The 22518-nt window shown below is 46.7% G+C and overlaps 2 protein-coding genes across 10 annotated transcripts in view; one reads left to right on the forward strand and one right to left on the reverse strand.

Annotated features, from left to right (window-relative positions):
* The first annotated feature begins 97 nt into the window (after positions 1-97).
* DOK1 (docking protein 1) lies at positions 98-3650 on the forward strand. 3 transcript variants are annotated; one of them, XM_003984155.4, is made up of 5 exons: positions 113-833; positions 1195-1494; positions 1645-1738; positions 1957-2141; positions 2380-3650. In XM_003984155.4, exons 1-5 carry the CDS (start codon positions 774-776, stop codon positions 3214-3216), a joined length of 1476 nt encoding a protein of 491 aa, XP_003984204.2. In that variant the 5' UTR covers positions 113-773; the 3' UTR covers positions 3217-3650. The 3 variants fall into 3 exon arrangements, with proteins under 3 accessions (XP_019683033.1, XP_003984204.2, XP_019683032.2); XM_019827474.2 differs by lacking the exon at positions 1957-2141 and having other exon boundaries at positions 98-833; positions 2380-2535; XM_019827473.2 differs by lacking the exons at positions 113-833; positions 1195-1494; positions 1957-2141 and having other exon boundaries at positions 1647-1738.
* Positions 3651-4681: 1031 nt separating this feature from the next.
* M1AP (meiosis 1 associated protein) overlaps positions 4682-22518 on the reverse strand; it is a 69214-nt gene continuing 51377 nt past the window's right edge. For 5 of the 7 annotated variants that reach the window (XM_045054456.1, XM_045054455.1, XM_045054453.1 and 2 more), the window contains 5 exons: positions 22308-22449; positions 7382-7588; positions 6118-6258; positions 5644-5655; positions 4682-5137 (listed from right to left, as the gene is read on the reverse strand). In XM_045054456.1, the coding sequence (XP_044910391.1) occupies positions 4955-5137; positions 5644-5655; positions 6118-6258; positions 7382-7588; positions 22308-22449 (685 nt within the window). In that variant the 3' untranslated portion in view covers positions 4682-4954. The remainder of the gene's footprint in view (positions 5138-5643; positions 5656-6117; positions 6259-7381; positions 7589-22307; positions 22450-22518) is intronic. The other 2 variants (XM_045054454.1, XM_045054452.1) reach the window with 1 other exon arrangement.

Genomic DNA, 22518 nt, shown 5'->3' on the forward strand with positions numbered 1-22518 from the left:
CTCCCTCGATTCCTCCCAGGCCAGTTCCCTCCTCTTCTCCTTTTGGTCCTCCCCTCCCCCGTGGAGCTGGCCGCAGCCGCTCCACCTCCCTCCGCCCCCCACCGCCGACCCTCCCGGCCTGCTCAATGAAGCTTTCTTTTCCCGCGGGTTGGAGGCCGGGCAGCTGCGGTCAGTGAGCTAGACACGCAAAAGGCCATGGGGCCGCGGACCGGCCCGAACGGCGGCCCCTGGGGCGGCGGGAGTCCGCGGCTCAGCTCCGGGCTCTGGGAAGCCTTCCAGTCCCCAGCCCCCATCCTTCCCCCAACTCCCGGGCTCCGCGGAGTGTAAACAGCCCGACTCCAGCCGGGCTGGGGGCGGGTCCGGTCAGGGGAACCGAGGCTATGAAAGCCCACATAGTCCCTCCGGTGCCCCAGAACGCCCACTGGCGTTTTCGGAGTGACGTCACGGCCTTCACTCTGACGTCACGTTGAGCATACGACGTCGTACACAACCCCTAAGCCCAGGCGCGCCAGAGCCCTCTGGTCGAAACTGCGAGCTTTCTTTTGGTGAAGCCACTTGTGCGCGTCCCAGGACTGTGGGCAGGGGCCTAAGAATGGTGCACCGCCAACTTATCTGGGGACCCCCTCCCTTTTCTTCCTGCTCCTCTCCTGGCTCCCCCTGAGCGGTCCGCGAAGGCCGGGGGAGGGGCGGGAACGCCTCCGGAGGCCCGGCCCCGCCCCCGCCCCGCCTCTAGCCCGCAGGGCCAGGAAGCGCGGAAGGAACCGCCGGGGGCCATGGACGGGGCTGTGATGGAAGGGCCGCTCTTTTTGCAAAGTCAGCGTTTCGGTACCAAGGTAGTCGGGGCAGGGGTTGCCGAGCCCCATCATACCTAGGGGTGGGCTGGAGACCCCAGAGAGAGAGAGAGAGAGGGAGGGGGCGGCAGCGGGTTGGATGGAGCGCCGGCCGGGAGTTGTAGAGCCCTATGACGTTCCCGCGAAGTTGATTTCACACTGCGGAGAAGCGGTGGCCGGCCTCGGGGTTCGCGCTTTCTGGTCCTGGGGAGACGGAGGGGCATCCTTCTCGGGAAACTTCGCCGTTCGTAGGGAAGATTTGGAGCCGAAATCGGCCCGCGCCGGTTCTCTCCTTTCCCGTCGGGGCGCAGACAGCCGGTGCTCGCCCGCTCCCTCCCCAGCGTCTCTCGCTCTCTCTCCCCAGAGATGGAGGAAGACCTGGGCCGTGCTCTATCCTGCCAGTCCCCACGGCGTAGCGCGGCTCGAGTTCTTTGACCACAAGGGGTCGGGCGCTGGAGGGGGCCGAGGGGGCTCGCGCCGCCTGGACTGCAAGGTGATCCGTCTGGCAGAGTGTGTGAGCGTGGCCCCCGTGGCTGTGGAGAGCCCCCCTGAGCCCGGCGCTTCAGCTTTCCGCCTGGACACTGCGCAGCGCTCCCACCTGCTGGCGGCCGACGCGCCGTCCAGCGCCGCCTGGGTGCAAACGCTGTGCCGAAACGCCTTTCCGGTGAGGGGGCCGGGGCGAAATGCACCGGGGCCAAGAAGCGACGCGGGGTGGGGGCAGTTACAGCAGTAAAGGGCCTGAGCTGGCTCAGACCCTGGGAACAGCGTGGAGGGAATTGCGGGGTCCTCCATACTGTTCTTCTCTTTACTCCAGAAAGGCAGTTGGGCTCTGGCGCCTGCTGAGAACCCACCCAAGCTTTCTGCCTTGGAGATGCTGGAGAACTCGCTGTATAGCCCCACCTGGGAAGGTAGACGGCTGAGAGGCCCTGGCAGGGATGGGGGGGTGGGGTGGGGAAGGAAGGGTGTCCTTGGGAAGGGAGTGATTAAATGGTCAGGGGGCCATGGGGAAGTAGGAAGCTCCTGAAACTGGTTTCCAAGTGAGTGCTTGGGCAACCTGTTCCTGCTTCCCCAGCCCCCTCACTCACCTGTGCGGCCAGGTGCCAGTCTAATTGTGTATTCCTTCCAGGATCCCAGTTCTGGGTAACTGTACAGAGGACTGAAGCCGCTGAGCGCTGTGGCCTGCATGGCTCCTATGTGCTGAGGGTGGAGGCTGAGAAGCTGACTCTCCTGACCATAGGGGCCCAGGGTCAGATACTGGAGCCACTCCTTTCCTGGCCTTATACTCTGTTGCGCCGCTATGGCCGGGACAAGGTGCGGGGTCTGTTGTGGCGCACTGACTTCCTAGGTGGGGCTAGCTGTGGGGTTGGTGGGGTGGGGCAGGACAGGAAGGTGGGAAGCCCTGTCCTCAGGATAAACCTTCCTTGCCTAGCCCATGACCCTCCCTTCCTCCCCAGGTAGTCTTTTCTTTGTGGATCCCCTAACTAGGTTGGGCCCTGTGACTCATCTCTCATGGCTCCTGGTAATGTGTTTCCCTCTACACTTTCTTCAGGTCATGTTCTCTTTTGAGGCTGGCCGCCGCTGCCCTTCAGGCCCTGGAACCTTCACCTTCCAGACAGCACAGGGGAATGATATCTTTCAGGCGGTTGAAACTGCTATTCACCGGCAGAAGGTCCAGGGAAAGGATGGTCAAGGGCAGGACAGTCTCAGAGCCGATTCCCATGAAGGAGAAGCGGCAGAAGGGAAGTTGGTGTCCCTCCCTGGCGCTCAGGAACTCCCGGGCACTCCTCCGGCCCTGTATGCTGAACCCTTAGACTCACTGCGCATTCCTTCAGGCCCTTCCCAGGATTCCCTATACTCAGACCCCCTGGACAGCACCCCTGCTCGGGCAGGGGAGGCGGCACAGTTAAAGAAACCTCTTTACTGGGACTTGTACCAGCATGTGCAGCAGCAGTTGCTGAAGGCCAAGCTGACGGACCCCAAAGAGGACCCCATCTATGATGAACCTGAGGGCCTGGCCCCAGCTGCTCTCCGGGGCCTTTATGATTTGCCTCAGGAGCCCAAGGATGCATGGTGGTGCCAGGCTCGAGTGAAGGAGGAGGGCTACGAGCTCCCCTATAACCCTGCCACTGATGACTATGAAGTGCCACCGCCTCCTCGGAGCACAAAGCCCCTCCTGGCTCCCAAGCCCCGGGGCCGGCCCTTCCCTGAGCCTGGAGTTGCAGCTGGTGGCGGTGGCAGTGGCGGTGGCGGTGGCAGAGGCCACAGTTCAGACACTGTCCTGTACAGCCAGGTCCAAAAGAGCGGTGGTACCCCAGGGAGCTGGGACTGTGGGCTGTCCAGGGCAGGGGCTGAAGGGACCAAGGCCAAGGCAGAGAGCTCCACATGAGAGGGCGAAACTGGGGACACTGTGGGAGGACCACGGGAAGGTGGCACTGGGGATCAAAGATACTTGTTAGGACCTGCAGGAACCACAGGGCCGGAAGGTCCTGTGTGAGCCAGTCCAGGGCACCAGGGGGACCAGGGGAGTCAAGGGGAGGATGATCAATCTCAAGAAGTCCTGAAAGTGGGACAGGTGGCAGGGGTGAGGGATAGGACTTGGGAGAGACCGGCACCCCTAAGTCATCCTCCCCAAAGGAATGGACAGCGCTGGACCAGGTCTATGAAGAGGGGTGCTTGCTCTGAGTTGGTGCAGTCAAAGGGGCCTACATGGAGGCTACAGGGAGCTGCTGAACTGTGCCTGGATCCTGACCCCTGCCTTGTTCTTTGCCAGAGACATAGATTTTAAAAAGTTTATTCTCATTAAAGTCAGTTTGGGTTTAAGAGGTCTATGTGTGTGAATAGTCACAGAGATGCCATGGTGGCAGGGGTGCTGGGTGGGTGTGGAGGGGGTCAGGAGAATCCACAGAAGGAGGATGGGGTCGCAGGTGAGTGGAGCAGTGTGGTGGTTGAGAGCCTGGGTGGTCCAGTTGGGCCCACGTGGGCTTGAGCCTGTCTCTGTGATACTGAGCAAGTCATATAACATCTATAACCCTCAGTTTTCCTCAGTGACCCCCTGTAAAATGGGAAAACCCAATAACAGACTCTACTTCACAGGGTTGTTTGTGTGAAAGGAGTTAAATTTCTCAAGTACTTAGTGTGACCTGAATCACAGATTAATCATTTTATAAATGGTAGTTATTCTGTAGGTGGAAAAGGCCAACGGAAAGGTGGACAGGAGTGCCTGGGTGCCTCAGTCAGTTAGGCGTCCGACTCTTGGTTTCAGCTCAGGTCATGATCTCACATTAACGAGATCAAATCCTACGTTGGGCTCTGCGCTGACAGTGCTGACCCTGCTTGGGATTCTCTCTTTTTCTCTCTCTCAAAATAAAAAAGAAAAGAAAAAGAAAAAGAAAAGGAAAAGGAAAAGGAAAAGAAAGAAAAAGAAAAAGAAAGAAAAAGAAAAAGAAAAAAAAGAAAAAGAAAAAAGAAAAGAAAGAAAAGAAAAAAGAAAAGTGGACAGGCTTGGGGAGAGAGAAATAGGAAGGAAACAGGCCTTTTCCACACCGTTTTCCCCTTCTCTTCTCAGCTATAGGACACCTCCTGCCCCCCCACCCCCCACTCTGCCTGTAGGTATCAGCACCAACCGCTTTTCTGTCTGAGGGCTGAAGGAAACCACAGTGTGGTGGGTGTAGCGGGAAGAATGCAGCCTTTGGAATGAGGCTTCGATTTCAATCCTACTTCTTTTCATGAGCTCTAAAAACCTTGTACTTGTCTCCTGATGTCCAGTTTCCCGAAGGTGACCTGACCTTGTCTACCTGTTTACCAGGAACTACAAGGAGAAATTTGGGCTGGGAATGCTCCTAACAATGGTAGAGACTTACTGGGTATTTAATCTGATACTGTGCTAACAGTATCAAATAATCCAAAAGAAAATGAGTTCCTGCTTGGAGAAGGAAAAAGTTCAGGTGTGTCTCTTCCAGGACTAAGCAGTGGGGCGGCAGCAGTTCTGAAGACTCAGGAGGGAAAGGCTCTGTTTCCCAGTCGCCTGGAGCTCACAGAGGCTCAGGTGGAGCAAAGGCCATTCACTGTATGAGCCTTAGTGTGGATGTGGTTGAACAGGGCCGCCAGGCTCTGGTGCTGGTGACTTAGGGCCCAGAGGGATACTCCTCCCCTTTCTGCTCCTCCACTTCTTCCTCCTTGGAAGGCCAGAAGAAAACTTCTGAGGAAGGCTTGCTGGCTGCTGGCATCTTGGGGGCTCTGCCAGGGGTTGGAGTCATAGGCAGGGGGGCCACTGTGGCTCGAACTCGGTTTGTCTGCAACTGCCCAGCCTACAAAGAAAGCAGAGAGTTCTCTGAGGCCCAGACATGGCTCCCCATCTCCTGTCCTGTTCCTTGTTGGGCCTCCTATCCTAACTCCTTCACGTGTCCCATCCCTTAAGTGACAGCCTCAAAGTCGAGGGCGGTGGAGTCCCCTGGGCTTGTCTCCACAGTGCCGGTCTCCTGGCTGAGTGTTCCTTCTCTGTTAGCTTGTCCATCAGCTAACTTGTGGTGGGCTCAGCTCCCATCTTTAGATTGACTGTAGTTTGGAAAGATCTTTCTTTTGTAACTTCAGCTAAGGCAAAGCAGGAGTTCCTAAAGGTTCTGTTACTAAGAAATTAGGAAAAGATTAAGAATTTATATTCTATACAAACACTGTAGAATATAAATTTCATAAAAAATAACTCCACCCTCAATTACTCTTCTCTCTGTAACCCTTGTTGAGAAAGCCTGGACTCCAATGTACTAAGCTTGGTCAGCCTCCTTTTCCTCATCTGTACAGTGAACATAACACTTACCTTGCAGGGATGCTGTAGGGATTAAACGAGAAAGATATTTGTGAGAGCACTGGTCACAAAACCTGGCAAATGGCTGGTGTTCAGTACATGCTAATTTCCTTTCCTTTGGATATTTCTTTTTCCACCTTCAATTCAGCCTTTTCTTTAAACAGAACCTGTGCTCTCAGTACTGCCAATTTGCTTAGTGGGACAATGGTCTGCTACATGACTAATGGATTATCACAAGTGCACAGTGAAGATGCCTAAACATCACCATATGTAAGTGCCCAGGCAGAAAACCCTCCCTACCGGACAGGGGTTGTAATTTCCTTGGTCTAGGGCAAAGGGCTGTTCTTTTTCTCCTTCCCTGGTTGGCCTGGTTTTCCCCTCCACCAGGGGAGGGGGCTGCTCCCTGGGATGGGGGGAGCCAGGGACAGGGGAGGAGGTCTCTCTTGGATTCTGGGCATAAAGGAGGGAGTAGGGAGGGAGCTGTACCTTTCTCAGGGCCCGGCTTTCCAAGCTTGGCTGGATCCGGCCCTGAAGCTTGGTCAAGGTGTTGCTCAGGTGTGAGTACAGGTGGCTCCAAGCCTGCAAGGGGTTGTAGGTGGGCTCTAGCTCCAGGCTGTCCAGCACCCTCTGTGGAAGAGAGAACAGAAGACTCACCCAGGGAGCTTGAGGTCACAGAACACAGTAAGAGACCTTGGACTGTGAGAGACTGGAGGATGTGTGAAGACCCGGGGCTTGGCTCAAGACTGAAGTAGATGAGGGTCTCTGCTGGGTGTTCCGGCCCCCAGGTCTGAGTGTCTGTGATGTAAGTGTCAGGTAAGAGTGCAACAAGTAGGTATAGCCGTGAGTGGCTAGGGACACCAAATACTCTGGCTCTGAGAAGCGTGTCATGGGATTCTGAGAGGGGCTGAAGTGCTGGAAGGGTCACAAGGGATCCAGTGTGCGGGCTGTGAGAGAGGGTGTGACTGAGGCCTGGGGCTGCTCACAGTCTGCAGGGGCAGTACATGGAGTTCTTCGCCTGCTAGGTGAGCAGAGCCGGAGCCGGAGGGCACACAAGCACAGCATTCCTGAGCAGTCAGGTTTTCCGGCCACAACATCCTGTGCCAGGAACCACTGGCTCTGAAGTGAGACACTGAGCGAGCCACAGCCACTCGTGCCCACCTCTTTTTGCATCCCGGTGGCCGCCAAGGCAAGAACACAATCCCAAGCTCTGTCCTCTCTGCACGTAAGCCAGTGATCCAGCAGCAATGTGGCTCCAGTTCTCCCTGCCCAGAGCCCTTCCTCCTGCCCCCAGCCAGAGGAGGCTGGCAGAGGAAATCCAGAATCCAGATCCAAGGAAGACAGGAGAAGGGGGGAGAAGGGGGGGAAAGGGAAAGATGGGGGAGGGGAGGAGGGGGAAAACGGTGGCAGTGCAGTTCTCTCCATTGCATGGGAGTCTCATTTTGAAGCCCTTCCTATCCTGAATGCCTGCATTGACTGCCTTTTCCCCTTTTCCTCAACAAACAGATACACACGCACAAAGCAGAGAAAGACACCACCACACAGACACACATCACATTACCTCCTTCCACCTGGCCTCAGTTCCTACCTTCGCTTTCTTCTCTCACCCTCCACCACCTTCTTGGAACAACCACTCCTCCCTCTGCTCCCCAGTCCTTTCTCCCACAGGCTAATTCCTCTCCCGTATCCTTTTCTCCAGCTCCCAACTCTTCTCTCCCTTCTGTCTGCCCCATGAGATCTGAGCTTCACTTGCCTCCACAGTCTTAAGGCTGACGTCAGTTGGGTCCTCAGGCAGTGGGGGGAAGGGGCTGGGCAGCAACAGTTCCCTAGTGGCCACTGCCTTCACCAGCAGAGTGGGGGAGCGTGATGGCACAATCACATAGAAAGTGCTGGCAGGCGTTCTCAGGCTGTGTCCTCCACTCAGGGGCTCCCCTTTGGCCAACAGCAGCCATTCTCTTTTCTGAAACAAGAGCATATATAAATGCTGGTTCACCTTCAGTCTTTGGCATGTTTTGAAGATCTATCTCAATCAAGGCTTCCCCAAGTTTCTCTGGGGGTGTCAGGGAGGACTGAACCATTTTTCTTTGGTCCTGGGAGACAGGGACTTCCTAACTGAGTTGCCCCAAGGGAGTGCTCTTCCTCCCTGGTTGGAGTTGTACACAGAACGGTTCACAATGCAGAGACAAGACAGGCCCTTTCTTGTTATTTTTTAAATGTTTACTTATTTTGAGACAGAGAGAGAGAGAGAGAGAGAGAGAGAGAGAGAGAGGAAGCAGGGGGAGGGGCAGAGCAAGAGGGAGAGAGAGTCCCAAGCAGGCTCTGTGCCGACACTGGGCTCAAACCCATAAACCCACAAACTGTGAGATCATGAACTGAAATCAAGAGTTAGGCGCTAAACCAACTGAGCCACCCAGGCGCCCCAAGAGATGCCCTTTAACCTGAAGTAGGTGTTCACCCTGGAGATGGCTAATGTATTACTCAATGGTAAATGTAGAATTTTAAGAATTACAATTCTTTTTTTAGGGGCGCCTGGGTGGCTTAGTTGGTTGAGTGTCCGACTTTGGGTCAGGTCATGATCTCATGGTTCGTGAGTTCGAGCTCCGCATCAGGCTCTGTGTTGACAGCTTGGAGCCTGCTTCGGATTCTGTGTCTCCCTCTCTCTCTGCCCCTCCCCTGCTAGTGCTCTGTCTTCCTGACTCTCAAAAATAAAATAAACATTAAAAAAAACTTTTTAAAAAAAAAATTTTTTTTTCAATGTTTATTTATTTTTGGGACAGAGAGAGACACAGCATGAACGGGGGAGGGGCAGAGAGAGAGGGAGACACAGAATCGGGAACAGGTTCCAGGCTCTGGGCCATCAGCCCAGAGCCTGACGCGGGGCTCGAACTCACGGACCGCGAGATCGTGACCTGGCTGAAGTCGGACGCTTAACCGACTGCGCCACCCAGGCGCCCCTAAAAAAAAACTTAAAAAAAAATATTTCTGAGAGGGAGAGGGAGAAAGAGAGAGAGAAAGAGAGAGCGAGAGAGAGTGAGAGAGAGAATGACCAGTGGAGGGGCAGAGAGAGGGGGACAGAGGATCCAAAGCGGGACTCTGCACTGACAGCAGCCAGCCCAATGCAGGGCTCAAACCCATGAACCCACGAGAGCATAACCTGAGCTGAAGTTGGATACTCAACCAACGGAGCCACTTGGGCGCGCCAAGAATTACAATTCTTAAAAACAGTCTTGAAATACCGACTTGTGTGGGCTGTTGTGAAAATTCAGGTCTTGTTTAGAGGGTGACAAAATGTGCTTGTGCTGCATGACTGAGATCAGAGTGGGCTGGTTAGGGAATATCTGTAGAATACCCAGAAAGGGTTTAAGAAGGTGATCAAAGTCACCTGCCAAAGCAAGAGGAGGAGGAGACAGCAGGGAGAGAAAAGTTTCGGTACAAAGAGGCCAGTGGGTGCAGGATCCTTGAGATCAACACAGCTAGTCACAGGACAAAAAGAAGGGTCAGAATTCCAGGGGCAGTGACTCTGAGTGAAAGGTTCTGCAGAACAGAGGGGGTGACACTTTGCTGTGTGCCATGGGTCAGGAGAAGAGACACACAGACCTATTAGCAGATTTTCTAGGTGTGCCCTTTTAAATCAGGCATGGGAATAAGGCAATTTTCTTTGGTAGTTTTTCAAGGAAAACCACAAAACTCTTAAGAAATGTGGAGTCAGACTGTTACGATCATCTGCAAATTGTGCCCTCTTGCTTGAGGTGATCAGCACTTCCACCTGGCACAAACATAACAGCCTCTCTGCTACAGAAGATGAAAGCAAGCACATTAGCTCCACCCACTCTAACTGATACAAAAAGTTGGAAGAATATGAGAGGAAAGGCAAACAGCGGGGAAAGATTTTAAGGGGATTGAGGAGTATCAGTGTCTTGTGGAAGACAAGTGGAAAGTGACACAGTGAAGCACAAAAAACCCTGCTGTAGCATTAGAGTTACACCCTAGGGGGAATGTGCTGGGGTGGAGGTGGTGCAGAAGTTTCCAGACACTTAAAAGCAGTGTCATCATTTTGTGCACCACAGAACTGTGAGGAGATCTGGTAGGCTGGGAAGGTGGTAGGTACCTTTAGAAGTTTATGCTTTCATAACATTTTGCTCATATCTGGGGTGTCTGGGTGGCTCAGTCAGTTAAGCGTCCAACTTCAGCTCAGGTCATGATCTCAACGGTTTGTGAGTTTGAGCCTCAAGTTGGGCTCTGTGCTGACACTCAGAGCCTGGAATCCTCTTCAGATTCTGTGTCTCCCTCTCCCTCTGCTCCTATTATTTTAGTCTATTTTTTATGCTGGTTCATGCATTTGTGAACTAGTTTGTTTATTTATTAAGAATGCGTTGGGTGGCTGTTACGTCCGAAGCACTAGGCATGAATATGTAGAAATTCATTAGACATGTTTCTTGCCCTTTGAGAGTTTATATATAGTAAAGGGAAGGTTTGTAAATTAACGTTTGTCCAGTACTTAGGATGACCACCTGTTCTGGTTTGCCCATTTAGCAATGAAAGCCCTACATCTCAGAAAACCCCCCAATGCTGGGCAAACTGGTGTGGTTGGTCACCCTTCCACGATTCCACAGACAGTAGAGTATCTTTCCACTGTGGCAAGTCACTGGGGGCTAAAACTATGGCATTGTAACATGTAACATTTCTTGAACTTTTTTTTTTTTTTTTTTTTTTTAGGCAATGTGACATTTCTTACACCTCAGTGTTATGGGACAAATTCATGACTGCTACACTGTGGGATTACTGGGAAACCCCGAGGGGCACCTGTGTGGCTCAGTTGGTTGAGCATCCAACTTTGGCTCAGGTCATGATCTCATGGCTCTTGAGTTCAAGTCCCACATCGGGCTCTGTGCTGACAGCTCAGAACCTGGAGCCTGCTTCGGATTCTGTGTCTCTCTCTTTCTCTGTCCCTCCCCTGCTCATACTTTGTCTTTCAAAAATAAATAAACATTAAGAAATTAAACAAAAAAGGAACTTAAAAAATTTTTTTAAATGTTTTTATTTATTTTTCACAGAGAGAGAGACAAAGCATGAGTGGGGGAGGGACAGAGAGAGAGGGAGACACAGAATCCCAAGCAGGCTCCAGGCTCTGAGCTGTCAGCACAGAGCCCAACATGGGGCTCGAACTCACAGACCGCGAGATCATTACCTGAGCCAAAGTCAGACGCTCAACCGACTGAGCCACCCAGGCACTCCCAAAAAAGGAACTTTGAATGCTGCACACAAAAAATTATGATCCTTAAAATTTGAGCCTATTGATTTTGAGACAACAGCTAAGATTCTATTATAGAACTGGTATACAGAATTGACTGAGGTCTCTCAAAAGTAACTCCTTTTTTAAAAAGTTATTTATTTTTGAGAGATAGAGCACAAGCATGAGAGTGTCAGAGAGACAGGGAGACAGAGAATCCCAACCAGGCTCCACGCTGTCAGTTCAGAGCCTCACATGGGGCTCAAACTCATGAACGATGAGATTATGATCTGAGCTGAAATCAAGAGTAGGACCCTTAACCAACTGAGCCGCCCAAGTACCCCTCAAAAGTAACTCCTGATGTGTGGGCTTTCAGAGGACTAGGAAGAGATTGAGTTGAAAGGATTTTGCAGACTGCTTTAAAACTTCTGGGCTGATTTAAAGAGAGGTTAGAGTAAGGCTCTGGAAGGAAGAGAAGCAAATGCACTTACTAGAGTTTGATAAAGATATTACTTCATCTGTAATTCTCAGGAGCATTTGGGGGTAAAGTGAGAGATAGGAAAGTTGAACTTTAAGATCCTTATTTTGGACTCTGAATTTCTAACCTCTTCCTGGACAGTAGTTAATGGCAGTGGAGATCTAAAGTCTAGGACCCAAGCTTGAACATGTTACCCAGGTAATGGGTTGACTTGTAGGTACAGGCAGCTGTACCTGTGATGGAAATGGTTAACTGCCATGGCAGGTAGGCAAAGTTGAGAAAAGACAAGAGCATGTCCCAGAAGAGTAGTTTTTGGGGTCCTCAAATTGAACAATGCTTAATGACTACAGATGACAATAGGCTTTTTCTAATTCTATTTTTTTAAGATTTTATTTTTTAAGTAATCTCTATACCCAACATGGGGCTCAAATTTACAACCCCAAGACCAAGAATCTCATGCTCTACCGACTGAGCCAGCCCAGTGCCCCTTTGCAAATTTCCAAAGAAAGGAGAATGAGTTAGATGGTGAATTTATCAGAAGACAGGTAAAAATGTATCTGCATTTATGATACGTTTGCTACAGAAGGTGCTAGGGAGCTTAGATTTTAGGAGGTGGGGACTGATTCTGTTTAGAACAGGTATGGACGGGGCAGAGTGGAAGGGCATGCCATGCTCCAAACTCATTCTTCCCCACCTCTGCCCTAACTTCTAATTTCTAAGGCTGTGAAGGAAAGCATAGCCACTGCTGGTTGACTGGCCACTACTCCCTCATCCCACTCCCTTCTCCCTACACATTTTTCAGTCTTTCAGTGATTGGTCTGGGGTGACATGTGACCTTGATTTAAATAATGAGACAAGCAGAAGTTGCTGTGTGGGTCTTCTGGGAAAGCTTCCTAATATGTTGGCAGGCTTTTGCCTCTTTACCCTATTCCTTCTTTCTCCCTGGAATAGGATTGGTCTTAAGGTGTAATAGCCACATGAGGAATAGGCATAAGGATGAAGTACATTTGCCATGGATGCTGCAGTGGAAAAATGCAAAGATCCTGGTCCATGATGGTATCATTGATTAACTGTATTGGTTTCAGAATTGTCTGTCTCCATTACTTCTTGTTATATCAGAAAAATAAACTCTTAATTACCCAAGTTAGAGTTGGATTCGATTTCTGTTAGCTGCAGCCAAAGGGATCCTTTACAGATAGCAAAGGAAAGGAAGAGGATGTGGCTAACGAGGAGACAGAAGTAGAAGGGACAAGTTTAATGACACGGTTGTAGGCCTTGCCAGAAGGGCAGATGGGGATTTATTATAGCAGGTAAAAGCTTTAATTCTGCTAAACTAGCATTTCCTTGGTCTGCCATCAATATGATGTCCTGGGACCAAATTAAGCAATTAAAGTTTTTGGGAAGTCCAATGTTATACATGGATTTTTGACTGCAAGGGAACTGGGCACCCCTAACCCCCTGCATTGTTCAAGGATCAACTGTATATACCACATGGGGTTTATTCCAGGAATGCAAGGTTGGTTTAATACCTAAAAATCAAACAATGTAATACACCATGTTTCTAGAATAAAGGATAAAAACTACACAATCATCTCAAAAGATGCAGAAAAAGCATTTGATAAAATCCAAAACCCTTTCAGGAACAAATTAGAAACAGAGTAGAACTTAACCTGGCAAACGGCTCTACAAAAATCCCACAACTAACATCATAAGTAGTGCTGAAAGACTGGATGCTTTGTCCCTAAGGTCAGGAACAAGACAAAGGTATCTGCTCTTGCCACTTCTATTCAACATTGTATTGGAGATATATTGAAGACCAGAGGGCCATTTCCCACATTTTCCAGACTATTAGGGCTCTGGGATTCTGAGTATAAATGAGGGAGAGGCTCATAAAGACACTAGGTGTGTCAACATCCTAGTTCTTAGGGATTAGTATTTTCTAAATTTGGTTTAGAAAAATACAATAATATGACATTTCTCACATCAGAATGCTAAGGTACAACTTCATCCCCCTTATCACTGCTGTGAAGGTCAAGATAGATGTGACAACAGGTACATGGGTGGGTAGGGGACAAAAAAGATGAGTGAGGGCAGGCTGTGGTGGGGGGCAGAAATAGCTTCCTAGTGAAGGTATTTAAGCAGAATCTGGAAAAAATGGGTAGATATTTGTCAGGTGGATAGAGGCAAAAGGAGAGAGCAGCATGAAAAAGGGTATGGGAAGTGTGGAACAGTTTAGCATATTTGGGGGAACACTTAGTAATTTATTAGTGTGGCTGGAGTAAAGGATGGAAGGGGCATGGTGAAACATGAAGCAAAAAAAAAATTAGACAAGGCTGGGTCATGAGAAGCCCACTGATCCCATGCTAGCTGCTGTCTGTTCTATCATCTGTTTCCCCTGTCTGTGTCCCCTCTCTAACTTCATTCTGATTTTTTTTTTAAATGGTTGCTGACCTGCTATCACCCCACTCTCAGCTTGGATTCTTGTTCTTGACTCTTTGCCTAATGTAACCAAGGACTTTCCATATCCCCACCCATTTACAGCCCAACCAGGTCATTGCCTGTGTACTTAGACTCCTGCTAGACACATCCTGGCTTGAATTCTGTCACTTCTGTGGCCAATTAGGGCAGACAGGGCCTGTAAAGCTCTGGAATGTGTCTCCAGAGACTCTGACATTTTAAGTAGGAAACTGAAAGACCTAGGTGGTATTTTCATTTCTTTTTCTAGTTCATACAGACATGACTTTGTAAGAGAAATGAGGATGTGGAAAGTGAGTCATTAGCTACATAACTGGGACTACATAGTAGGATTTGGTAACTGAAATTATGTTTTCCTGGGGATGGATAGATTCATCTCATAAATATTTGGAAAAAATTATATATATATATATATATATATATATACATATATATATATATATTCCCTACCATATTCCACAAAGCAGTTATGCCAGTTTAGAAACATGCAACAGTACAAAAATATAAATAAGGGATTGGGCAAAGGAAAAATAAGGGTAGGGCAATTACAGAGCCAAGATTAGGTAAGCTCAGAGAAATGCAAACCACCCACTTTTGCTAGAAGGGAGGCCCACAGCTTTTCCTGATAAAAGTGTTCGAGAAGCTATCTTAAGGATCCTTATTGAATGAGTGTATTTGACAGAACTCCTGCAGTTAATATGATAATGAATTTCATATGGCTATAGAGTGGTTAAGAGTTTGGGTCCTGGAGTCAACCTTTCTGGATTTCATCCTGGCTCTACCATTTACTAGTTGTGTAATCTTGGAAAACTACTTTAACCTCTGTGGGCCTCAATTTCTTCATTTGTAAAATACAGATTATAATTCCTCAAAGGATGATTATGGAGATTATATAAATTAGTATTTGTGAAGTGTTTAGAACGGTTTCAGGCACACAGTAAGTACCAAGAAGTGTTAAATTTTTTAAGTTAAACATCTACTGAGTAAGTATTAGGTCACGTTTATTACATTTTGCTAAATTAAAAATAATTTAATAATTCTTAGATATAGATCTATAAAAGTTCCCAAGAATGAAGTACAAACACATTGCTCTCTTGTGGTCTGGACTAAGAGTGAAATTTATGGGAATTGATGCATGGCACATATCTTTCAGGAAGGGCTGCGGAATGGGTTTATCAAGAGCCTTGCTTATCTGATGAAGTGCCATTTTTTTGAGGAAAAAGAAGTAAAATACTCAAATAAAATAACCTATGAGGAGGACAGAAGGACAGAACAGTCAATTCTCCAGTAAGAAAATCAGGGGATGGAATAACACTTAAGGCTGCAGTTGACTAAGGTTTAGAGTGTGTGTAAAGTGTAATTAGAAAAGTTATACAACATTTATGATGCTGATAAGGACTGGTGGGCTGGTATTAATGACTAGAATTTAATTATGGCAGTGTGGACCTGGTTCAGAAGAACCATTCTAAAAGAAGGGGCAGTGGAAGAGACAACATTGAATGAATTGAGCTATGCTCATGCTTGTAAGGAAACCGAGGAACCTGAAAATGAGAACTTGGTGGAGCCAGCCAACTGGCTGAGAGTAAACCAGAAAATGTATTATAGGCTGTCTAGCCAAATAAGGGATGCAAAGTGGGGGAATGAATGAACATTTAACAAACATTTCCTTCTGCATCTGAGTGGAATGGAATGGCCAGAGGCAGACTGGCTCTCCTGCCTAAAACAACTAGTAAAGCTGGAATATACAGAAGCCATTTGTATGAAGGCAGCCAGGAGGTGCTGAGACAGTGAAAATGAGTGATAGCTAAGTCTCTGGAGAGGGAAGAATCCAGAGAGAGGAGGAAATCAAAACTGCTTTTACCCTGAGGGCATAAGTTGATTCTGAGTTGGAGGGACAGCTGGTGGGAGCTGAGAATCTAGGATTTGTACTTGCTGAGGCACTTTCAAGGGAACAGAGAAACCAGCAGATCTTTAGGTGGAGACCAGGCAGGTGTGGGGTGGGTGCTCAAACCAATTTTTCACTCATTTTTTTCACATTTACCAAATACTGGGGCTTCATGGAGCAGGAGGCAAAAATATCCAAGGAGAAAGCCTTTAGAAGCAGAGCATTTTAACATACTCAGGGTACAGTGATTAGAGTTGGGATTTTCCAAGGGAGGGGGATGCATATAATATACCAGGTTTCAGTGGAAAATCCTGGAAGGCCAGGAGCAAGCCAGGGTAGACTGAGCCTTAGCAGGACAGCAGTCAAGCCTGGACTCAGTACAGCTCCTGAGTAGAATAGGATGTTCTGTCACCACCCTATCTGCCTAGTGCAGGTCAGGATGGACCCTCTCTGTAGGAATGCCAACTGGAGCCTCTGCAACTTATTTAGACACATTGAGCATCTTTCATTAAAATATTACTGGCTGTACCAAAAGACAGAACCACATGTCCAAAAACCAAAAGAAAATAAAGAGTTGAAACAAATGGATGATCCAGGCATTGGGGTCAGCATACAAGAACTCTAAAATAACTATGATTAGTATATTCAATAAAATAGGTGAAAAAATGGAGACTATCTGCAGAGAATTAGACACTATTAAAAAAAGAGACACAAATGTAAATCATAGAACTACTAAGCAACCACCATGTGCAAATCATTTGCCAGACATATTTAAACATGCAATATTATTCAATCACCTTAAAAACTACATGAGATATGTTTTGTTGTTTCTATTTAACATGTGACAGGGACAAGATTTACTAATGTGTGTCTGTCATGCACCTTCTCCCTTTTTTCGTCCTCCCCCACTCTACTTCTACTCATGAAAGGAGAAGTCTTGTGAATTCTATCCCTGGATATTTTCAATAGGAAGAAAGAGGGGTGCTTGGCTGGCTCAGTCAGTGAAGCATATGACTCTTGATCTCGGGGTTGTGAGTTCAAGCCTCACACTGGATGTGTAGAGATTACTTAAAAATAAAATCTTTTTAAAAAATAAGAAGACAGAGACAGGACCTGAGGAGGAGGCGGAGTATGCCAGAGGGGTAAGCCAATCTACAGAATACGTATATAGCTGAGAGAGAGAGGAAGAAGGTAGAGGAACAGGGACTGGTGATGTAGACAGAGTTTTAGTTTTTTGTAAAGTGTGTGTGTGTGTGTGTGTGTGTGTGTGTGTGAAAGGCTTTTGGAATAACTCCTGGTGAGATATAATTGAGGAGTGGAGGATGAAGATTTGAGAAATGTCATTGTGGGTTATGAACTATTTCCTTTTTGGTGTTCTTTGAAAGCACAAATGAATTCTAAAATTACTTTTTGGCCTCTGGATAGTGCTTCTTTGTATACTGTTTATACAGAGGCTAAACCAAATGGGGCCACTAGATTTGTTAGGGTTTCAAATAAATGAATGTACTGATACTTAGAGAGGTTAAGTATATCACCTGAATTCACTCAGTTGGGAAATAATGAAGCTGTTAGGAACCTAGGGCCATCTGATTCCAAAGTCCATGCTTTTCATGGGACAATACAAACTAAATTTTACTACAATAGATTAGAAAACTGCCTTGCCTCAACTCCCCAGAAAGAGACGTAACAAAGGGAGAATTTCCACTCTGAACCTAAAATTTGACTAAGGCTGAGAAATTAGTTCATAAAACGGGAAAGTGGTAGGAATGACAGGAAAAGGCAACCATGTTATCCTGGAGTTTGGGTAGTCAGACTTATATCACAAACTTTAATCCAAATCATTAGATCATGTATTTGGAAAGCTAACAGAAACATGCTTTCCCTAAAAAAAGGAAATACAGCACACAAAGGTCTTTTGAAAAATAGAGAGATCCAGAAAGGCCTCATTGCAGAAACACCATTTGAGCTGAGTCTTTCAGGATGGGGTAGGGTTTGAGCATATGGCAAGAGGAGAAGGGACAATATGAATAAAGGTTCAAAGGTGGGGCAATTTAAAGTTTGTATAGTAATTTGGTTGGACTCTCTGGTGCACAACAGGGAATGCTCAGAGATGGACTGGAGTCTGAATACTTGGCTAAGGAATATGGACTTTAAAGTATAATCAATAGTAAGCCACAAACTATCTTTAAGCTGAAGAGTGGCAGGGTCAGTGCTATGTTGCAAGAAGATTAATCTGGTGGCAGTGTATAAAATGAACTGGCAAGGGGAACACTAAATGGATTGAGACAAGAGATTATTGCAATATTAAAGGAAAGAGGTAAACAGCCTTCAAACTAGGATAGTGATGATAAAAATGAGAGGACAAAATACATGCAGAGATGCTATCAGGATAGAATAGACAAGTTGCTGGGTATTGGCACCACTGAAAAACATGTGATAGTCAGGAGAGTGCTTCAAGAAGATTAATCTGGTCTAACATACAGAGAAAATTACACGAGGGAGAGATTGGAGGTAGGGAAGCTAGTTACGAGTTTACTGAAGAAGTCCTGGTGAGAACAAGCAGTGGGAACACCAAGGCAAGGACAGTTGCAACTCACCTGATGAGAAGAACATTGATTCGACTTAGTGATGAAGTGGGTGTAAAGGGTGAGAAGGCTGGAGGGGACTGAGGTTTCAAGCCTGGGTGAGCAGACAGCGGTGGCACTGCTATTAACAGAAACACAAAAGTCAGAATGAGAGGCTAGCTGGAGGGGAAATGTTGCAGTGAGAAACAGAAGGCAAGACTTACATGGGGAGCTGAGGACATCAGATTTTAAAAGAACCTATGAAAAAGGTCTAAGAAACACCAGAAAACCAAGGAGTTAGAGAAGTGCTGAGAGCTCGTAAATACAGGGTCAGAGAGGTTCAAGCTCTAAGTAAGGTCTTGTCACATAGTAGGTCCTGGGAAAAGATTTGTTGTTGAATGAATCAGAAGAGGCGTGTGGAGAATTCTCCCCTCTATAACACACTGCCTTTCAGGATTTTTGCTGCTTGGAGATGTCATGTGAAAAGCAAGAAGGAAGAGTCAATCAAACACTGTTTTGCTTCTGTCTTTTCCAGAAAAGGAGAGTGTTCTTTAATCTGGTGGGGTGGAACAAACAGATGGTAGAGAGAACAGTAACACAAGATGGGTGAGGAGCTAGTACAAGTAACTGGTCACTTTAAGTGAATTTAAGTTGAGAAGCATGGGGTGTTAGCTGAGGGTAGAGTCAGCCTCACTGTTGCATGCTGTGTTTATCTGGCTACCTCCAGAGTAGGGAATTTAGCAAGGAAGTTAAAAGCATGGCTTTGTAGTCAAGAACTAGTTTCAAATTCTGACTTGGCCACTTTGGTAGCTATGTGATCACGTTTTGGTAAGTAACTTCATCTCTTTAGACTTCAGTCTTTTACATGGGTAAAAACAGGGAAAACAATCCTTATCTCAGAGAATTATTGTGAGGATTAAATGAGGTAAAGTATGCAAAGCACTTGGTTAAGTGACTAGCACTTAGTAGGTGCCCTAAAATATGGGTATCTGTTAGTGATGGGTCAACACATACTTGTGCATTGCCATGATAGACGAGTGATAAAGAGGTCTCTTTGGCCCCTAGAATGGTACTTGGTATATAGTGCTCAAGAAATATTTGTTGAATAAATAAATAAATATTAGATGCCCAAACACCGAATTCAGAGGCAGGAAGAGTCTGATTTATATAGGTAAGCCAGGATGGGATAAAATACTCTTCCCCATTCTCATTTTTAATGGCTACATAATATTTCATTGTTTGGTTGAATTATTGTTCCCATAACCTTTCCCTTGTTTCGATTTAACCTTTCCTCTTTTTAGGACATCTAGGTTGTTTCCAATTCTTTACCATTGTAAATAACACTGAGATAAGCATGCTGGTATATATATCTTTGTTCCCTTTTATGATTGTTTTCCTGTGCTACATACACTCTCAGCAATAGAATTAAAGTTTTGAAGTAGCTATCACTTTCCAGAAAATTTACACTCCTTCTAGCAGTATATTAAAATGCAAATGTCTGTTTGAAAGATCACACACTGTAAGAATGTAGGGAAGCCACTTGAGGGAAATTCCTCCCCAGTGATGTAGCATCATTGAGATCCTGAGGAATGGGGTGGAGTAAAATGGTCAACCGAGCTGTTGGGCTCTGATAGTCAGGACATATCTGTTGTTTCTGCTCTGCAAAGACAGGGGATGGGTGTTCTTCAGATAGGAAACAGGAACTCTGTGGGCGGATCTAAAAGGGAGTGTGGGCTTTGAAACAGGAAAAAAGAAACCTGCTTCTGATAGTGAAAGAGACACATTGCTGTGCTGGCCTGATCACCCATACGCTACTAGGTCAAACCATTGCTCTATTTCCACTCATGGTTAGGCTTGTCCTCGATTATATTTGCAGTTGTTTTATTTTGCTTTCTAAGTGTTTCATGTGTGTGCTCTTTTATTTTATTTTTTTCCATTTCAGGGATCGGGCATCCACTTAGTTATTCAAGTCAGAAACCAAGCAGTTATGTGATACCTTCCTCTTCCTCACTCCCTACATCCAATCCTTCCCTAAGTTCTGACTCTGTCCCTAAAATATTTCTTTAATTGGTTTACTTTTCCCATCTTGCTTCCAACATTCTAGTCTAAGCCTAGACTACAGCAGTGCCCTCCCACCTCATTTTCTTGTTCCCATTCTCGCTTCTGCCAGTTCATTTCCAATGTTTGGCAAGTAATCTTTTTCAAAACTCAAATAATTTCTTATGATTTCTTTCTGTACTTAAAGTCCAAGGTCCTTATAATTTGGCCTACAAAACTTTGCATGATTTGACCGCTGCTCACTTCTCCAGCCCCGCCTTTTGGCTCTCTCTCCCTTGCTTTCTTTGTTTCAGTCACAGTGGTCTTTCCATTCTTGATTCTTCTCTCAGCTCTCTTCAGCCTTTGGGTCTTTGCACATGCCTTTCCCAAGCATGTTCTTCTTGCTGCCCTTCACCTGTCTAATTCCCACCCCACAAACTGCCAGGTCTCAGTTTAAATGTCACTCTCACAGAGAGGCTTTCTTGCAGCAGCCTCTTCTTTTCCTTCACAAACTTCTCACAATTAAGTATTTATACATATATACACAGTAAAAACTTGTTTTGCAAGCATAATTCATTCTGGAAACATGCTTCTAATCCAAAGCACTTGTATATCAAAGTGAACTTCAAGAACCATTGTCTTAGTTGCGATCATGTGACATTCGGCATCACATACTACTCATACTGCAAAACATCACTTGTTTATCAAGTTAAAATTTACTAGAAATGTTTGCTCATCTTGCGGAATACCCGCAGAACAAGTTACTCACAATCCAAGGTTTTACTGTAATTACACTTTTATATTTATGTAACTTATATAAAGCTCTTCTAAATTATTTTTTATTTTTTATTTTATTTATTTTTTTTTCAACGTTTTTTATTTATTTTTGGGACAGAGAGAGACAGAGCATGAACGGGGGAGGGGCAGAGAGAGAGGGAGACACAGAATCGGAAGCAGGCTCCAGGCTCTGAGCCATCAGCCCAGAGCCCGATGCGGGGCTCGAACTCATGGACCGCGAGATCGTGACCTGGCTGAAGTTGGACGCTTAACCGACTGCGCCACCCAGGCACCCCATCTAAATTATTTTTTAAATGTTTATTTATTTTGAGAGAGAAAGAGAGAGAGCACGAACAGGGAAGGGGCAGGGGGAAAGTGAGAGAGTCCCAAGCAGGCTCTGTGTGTCAGCACGTATCCCCATGCAGGCCTTGATCTCATGAAGTATGAGATCATGACCTGAGCAGAAATCAATAATTGGATGCTTATTTGACTGAGCCACCTAGGTGCCCCTAACTTCTAAATTATAATTATATATATAATTCTATCTCTTTTATTATAGAGTAAGTTTCTTGAGGCCATGGATAATGCCTATCATGTTACGATTGAGTATCTAGAGTTTAGCAAAATGTCTGGCACAGACTAGGGGTTATTCATTTAAATAAACCATAATTTCCCGACTGGTGTTAGAAAGAGAATAGTGTTAAAACATAGTTAATTAGGGGCGCCTGGGTGGCTCATTCGGTTAAGCGGCCGACTTCGGCTCAGGTCATGATTTCGTGGTCCGCTGAGTTCGAGCCCCACGTCGGGCTCTGTGCTGACAGCTCAGAGCCTGGAGCCTGTTTCAGATTCTGTGTCTCCCTCTCTCTGACCCTCCCCCGTTCATGCTCTGTCTCTCTCTGTCTCAAAGATAAATAAACGTTTAAAAAAAAATTTAAAAAAACAAACAAAAAAACCATAGTTAATTATATGGAAAATGCCCTGTTTCCATTTAAATGTACAAAATTAGGGATTTTTGAGTTTAGTGTCATGTAACTGAGTTCAGGAAGTATTCTCTATATCATGAAACAAAAAAGGCAAGTCCTATTTAATCCACATTTCAGAGTATTTCTAGTTTTTTCCTGTCCTCTTGAGAACTGGGACAGGTTTGGGATCAGGTCAGGATTAAGTTAGCTACTTTTCTATGGCTGGTGCTTTAACTCTTTTTCTTCCTCACCTGGGGACATGGATACTCACCAGCAGGCTGTGACACAAAGCATGGAAATGCTGCTGATTTGTCTCTAGCTCATCCCAGTCCAGCTGCCAACAGCTTGTGGGTCTGAGGATGAAGGGCAGTCCATATGTCAATGACTCGCAGATCCCACTGGAATTTAGAGCCCTGGCAAGAGACAATGGCAGTGAAAGTCTCCTCAGCAATATCTAGAACCTTGACCCCAGATCAGCTTAA

The sequence above is a fragment of the Felis catus genome, chromosome A3, assembly GCF_018350175.1.
Source record: "Felis catus isolate Fca126 chromosome A3, F.catus_Fca126_mat1.0, whole genome shotgun sequence".
Lineage (NCBI taxonomy): Eukaryota > Metazoa > Chordata > Mammalia > Carnivora > Felidae > Felis > Felis catus.

Excerpts from the sequence above, each read along its gene's own strand:
- DOK1 (XM_003984155.4), top strand. The coding sequence starts at position 774 with ATGGACGGGGCTGTGATGGAAGGGCCGCTCTTTTTGCAAAGTCAGCGT. Across the intron at positions 834-1,194 it reads GTCAGCGTTTCGGTACCAAG|AGATGGAGGAAGACCTGGGC; the intron begins GTAGTCGGGGCA and ends CTCTCTCCCCAG. Across the intron at positions 1,739-1,956 it reads GTATAGCCCCACCTGGGAAG|GATCCCAGTTCTGGGTAACT; the intron begins GTAGACGGCTGA and ends TATTCCTTCCAG.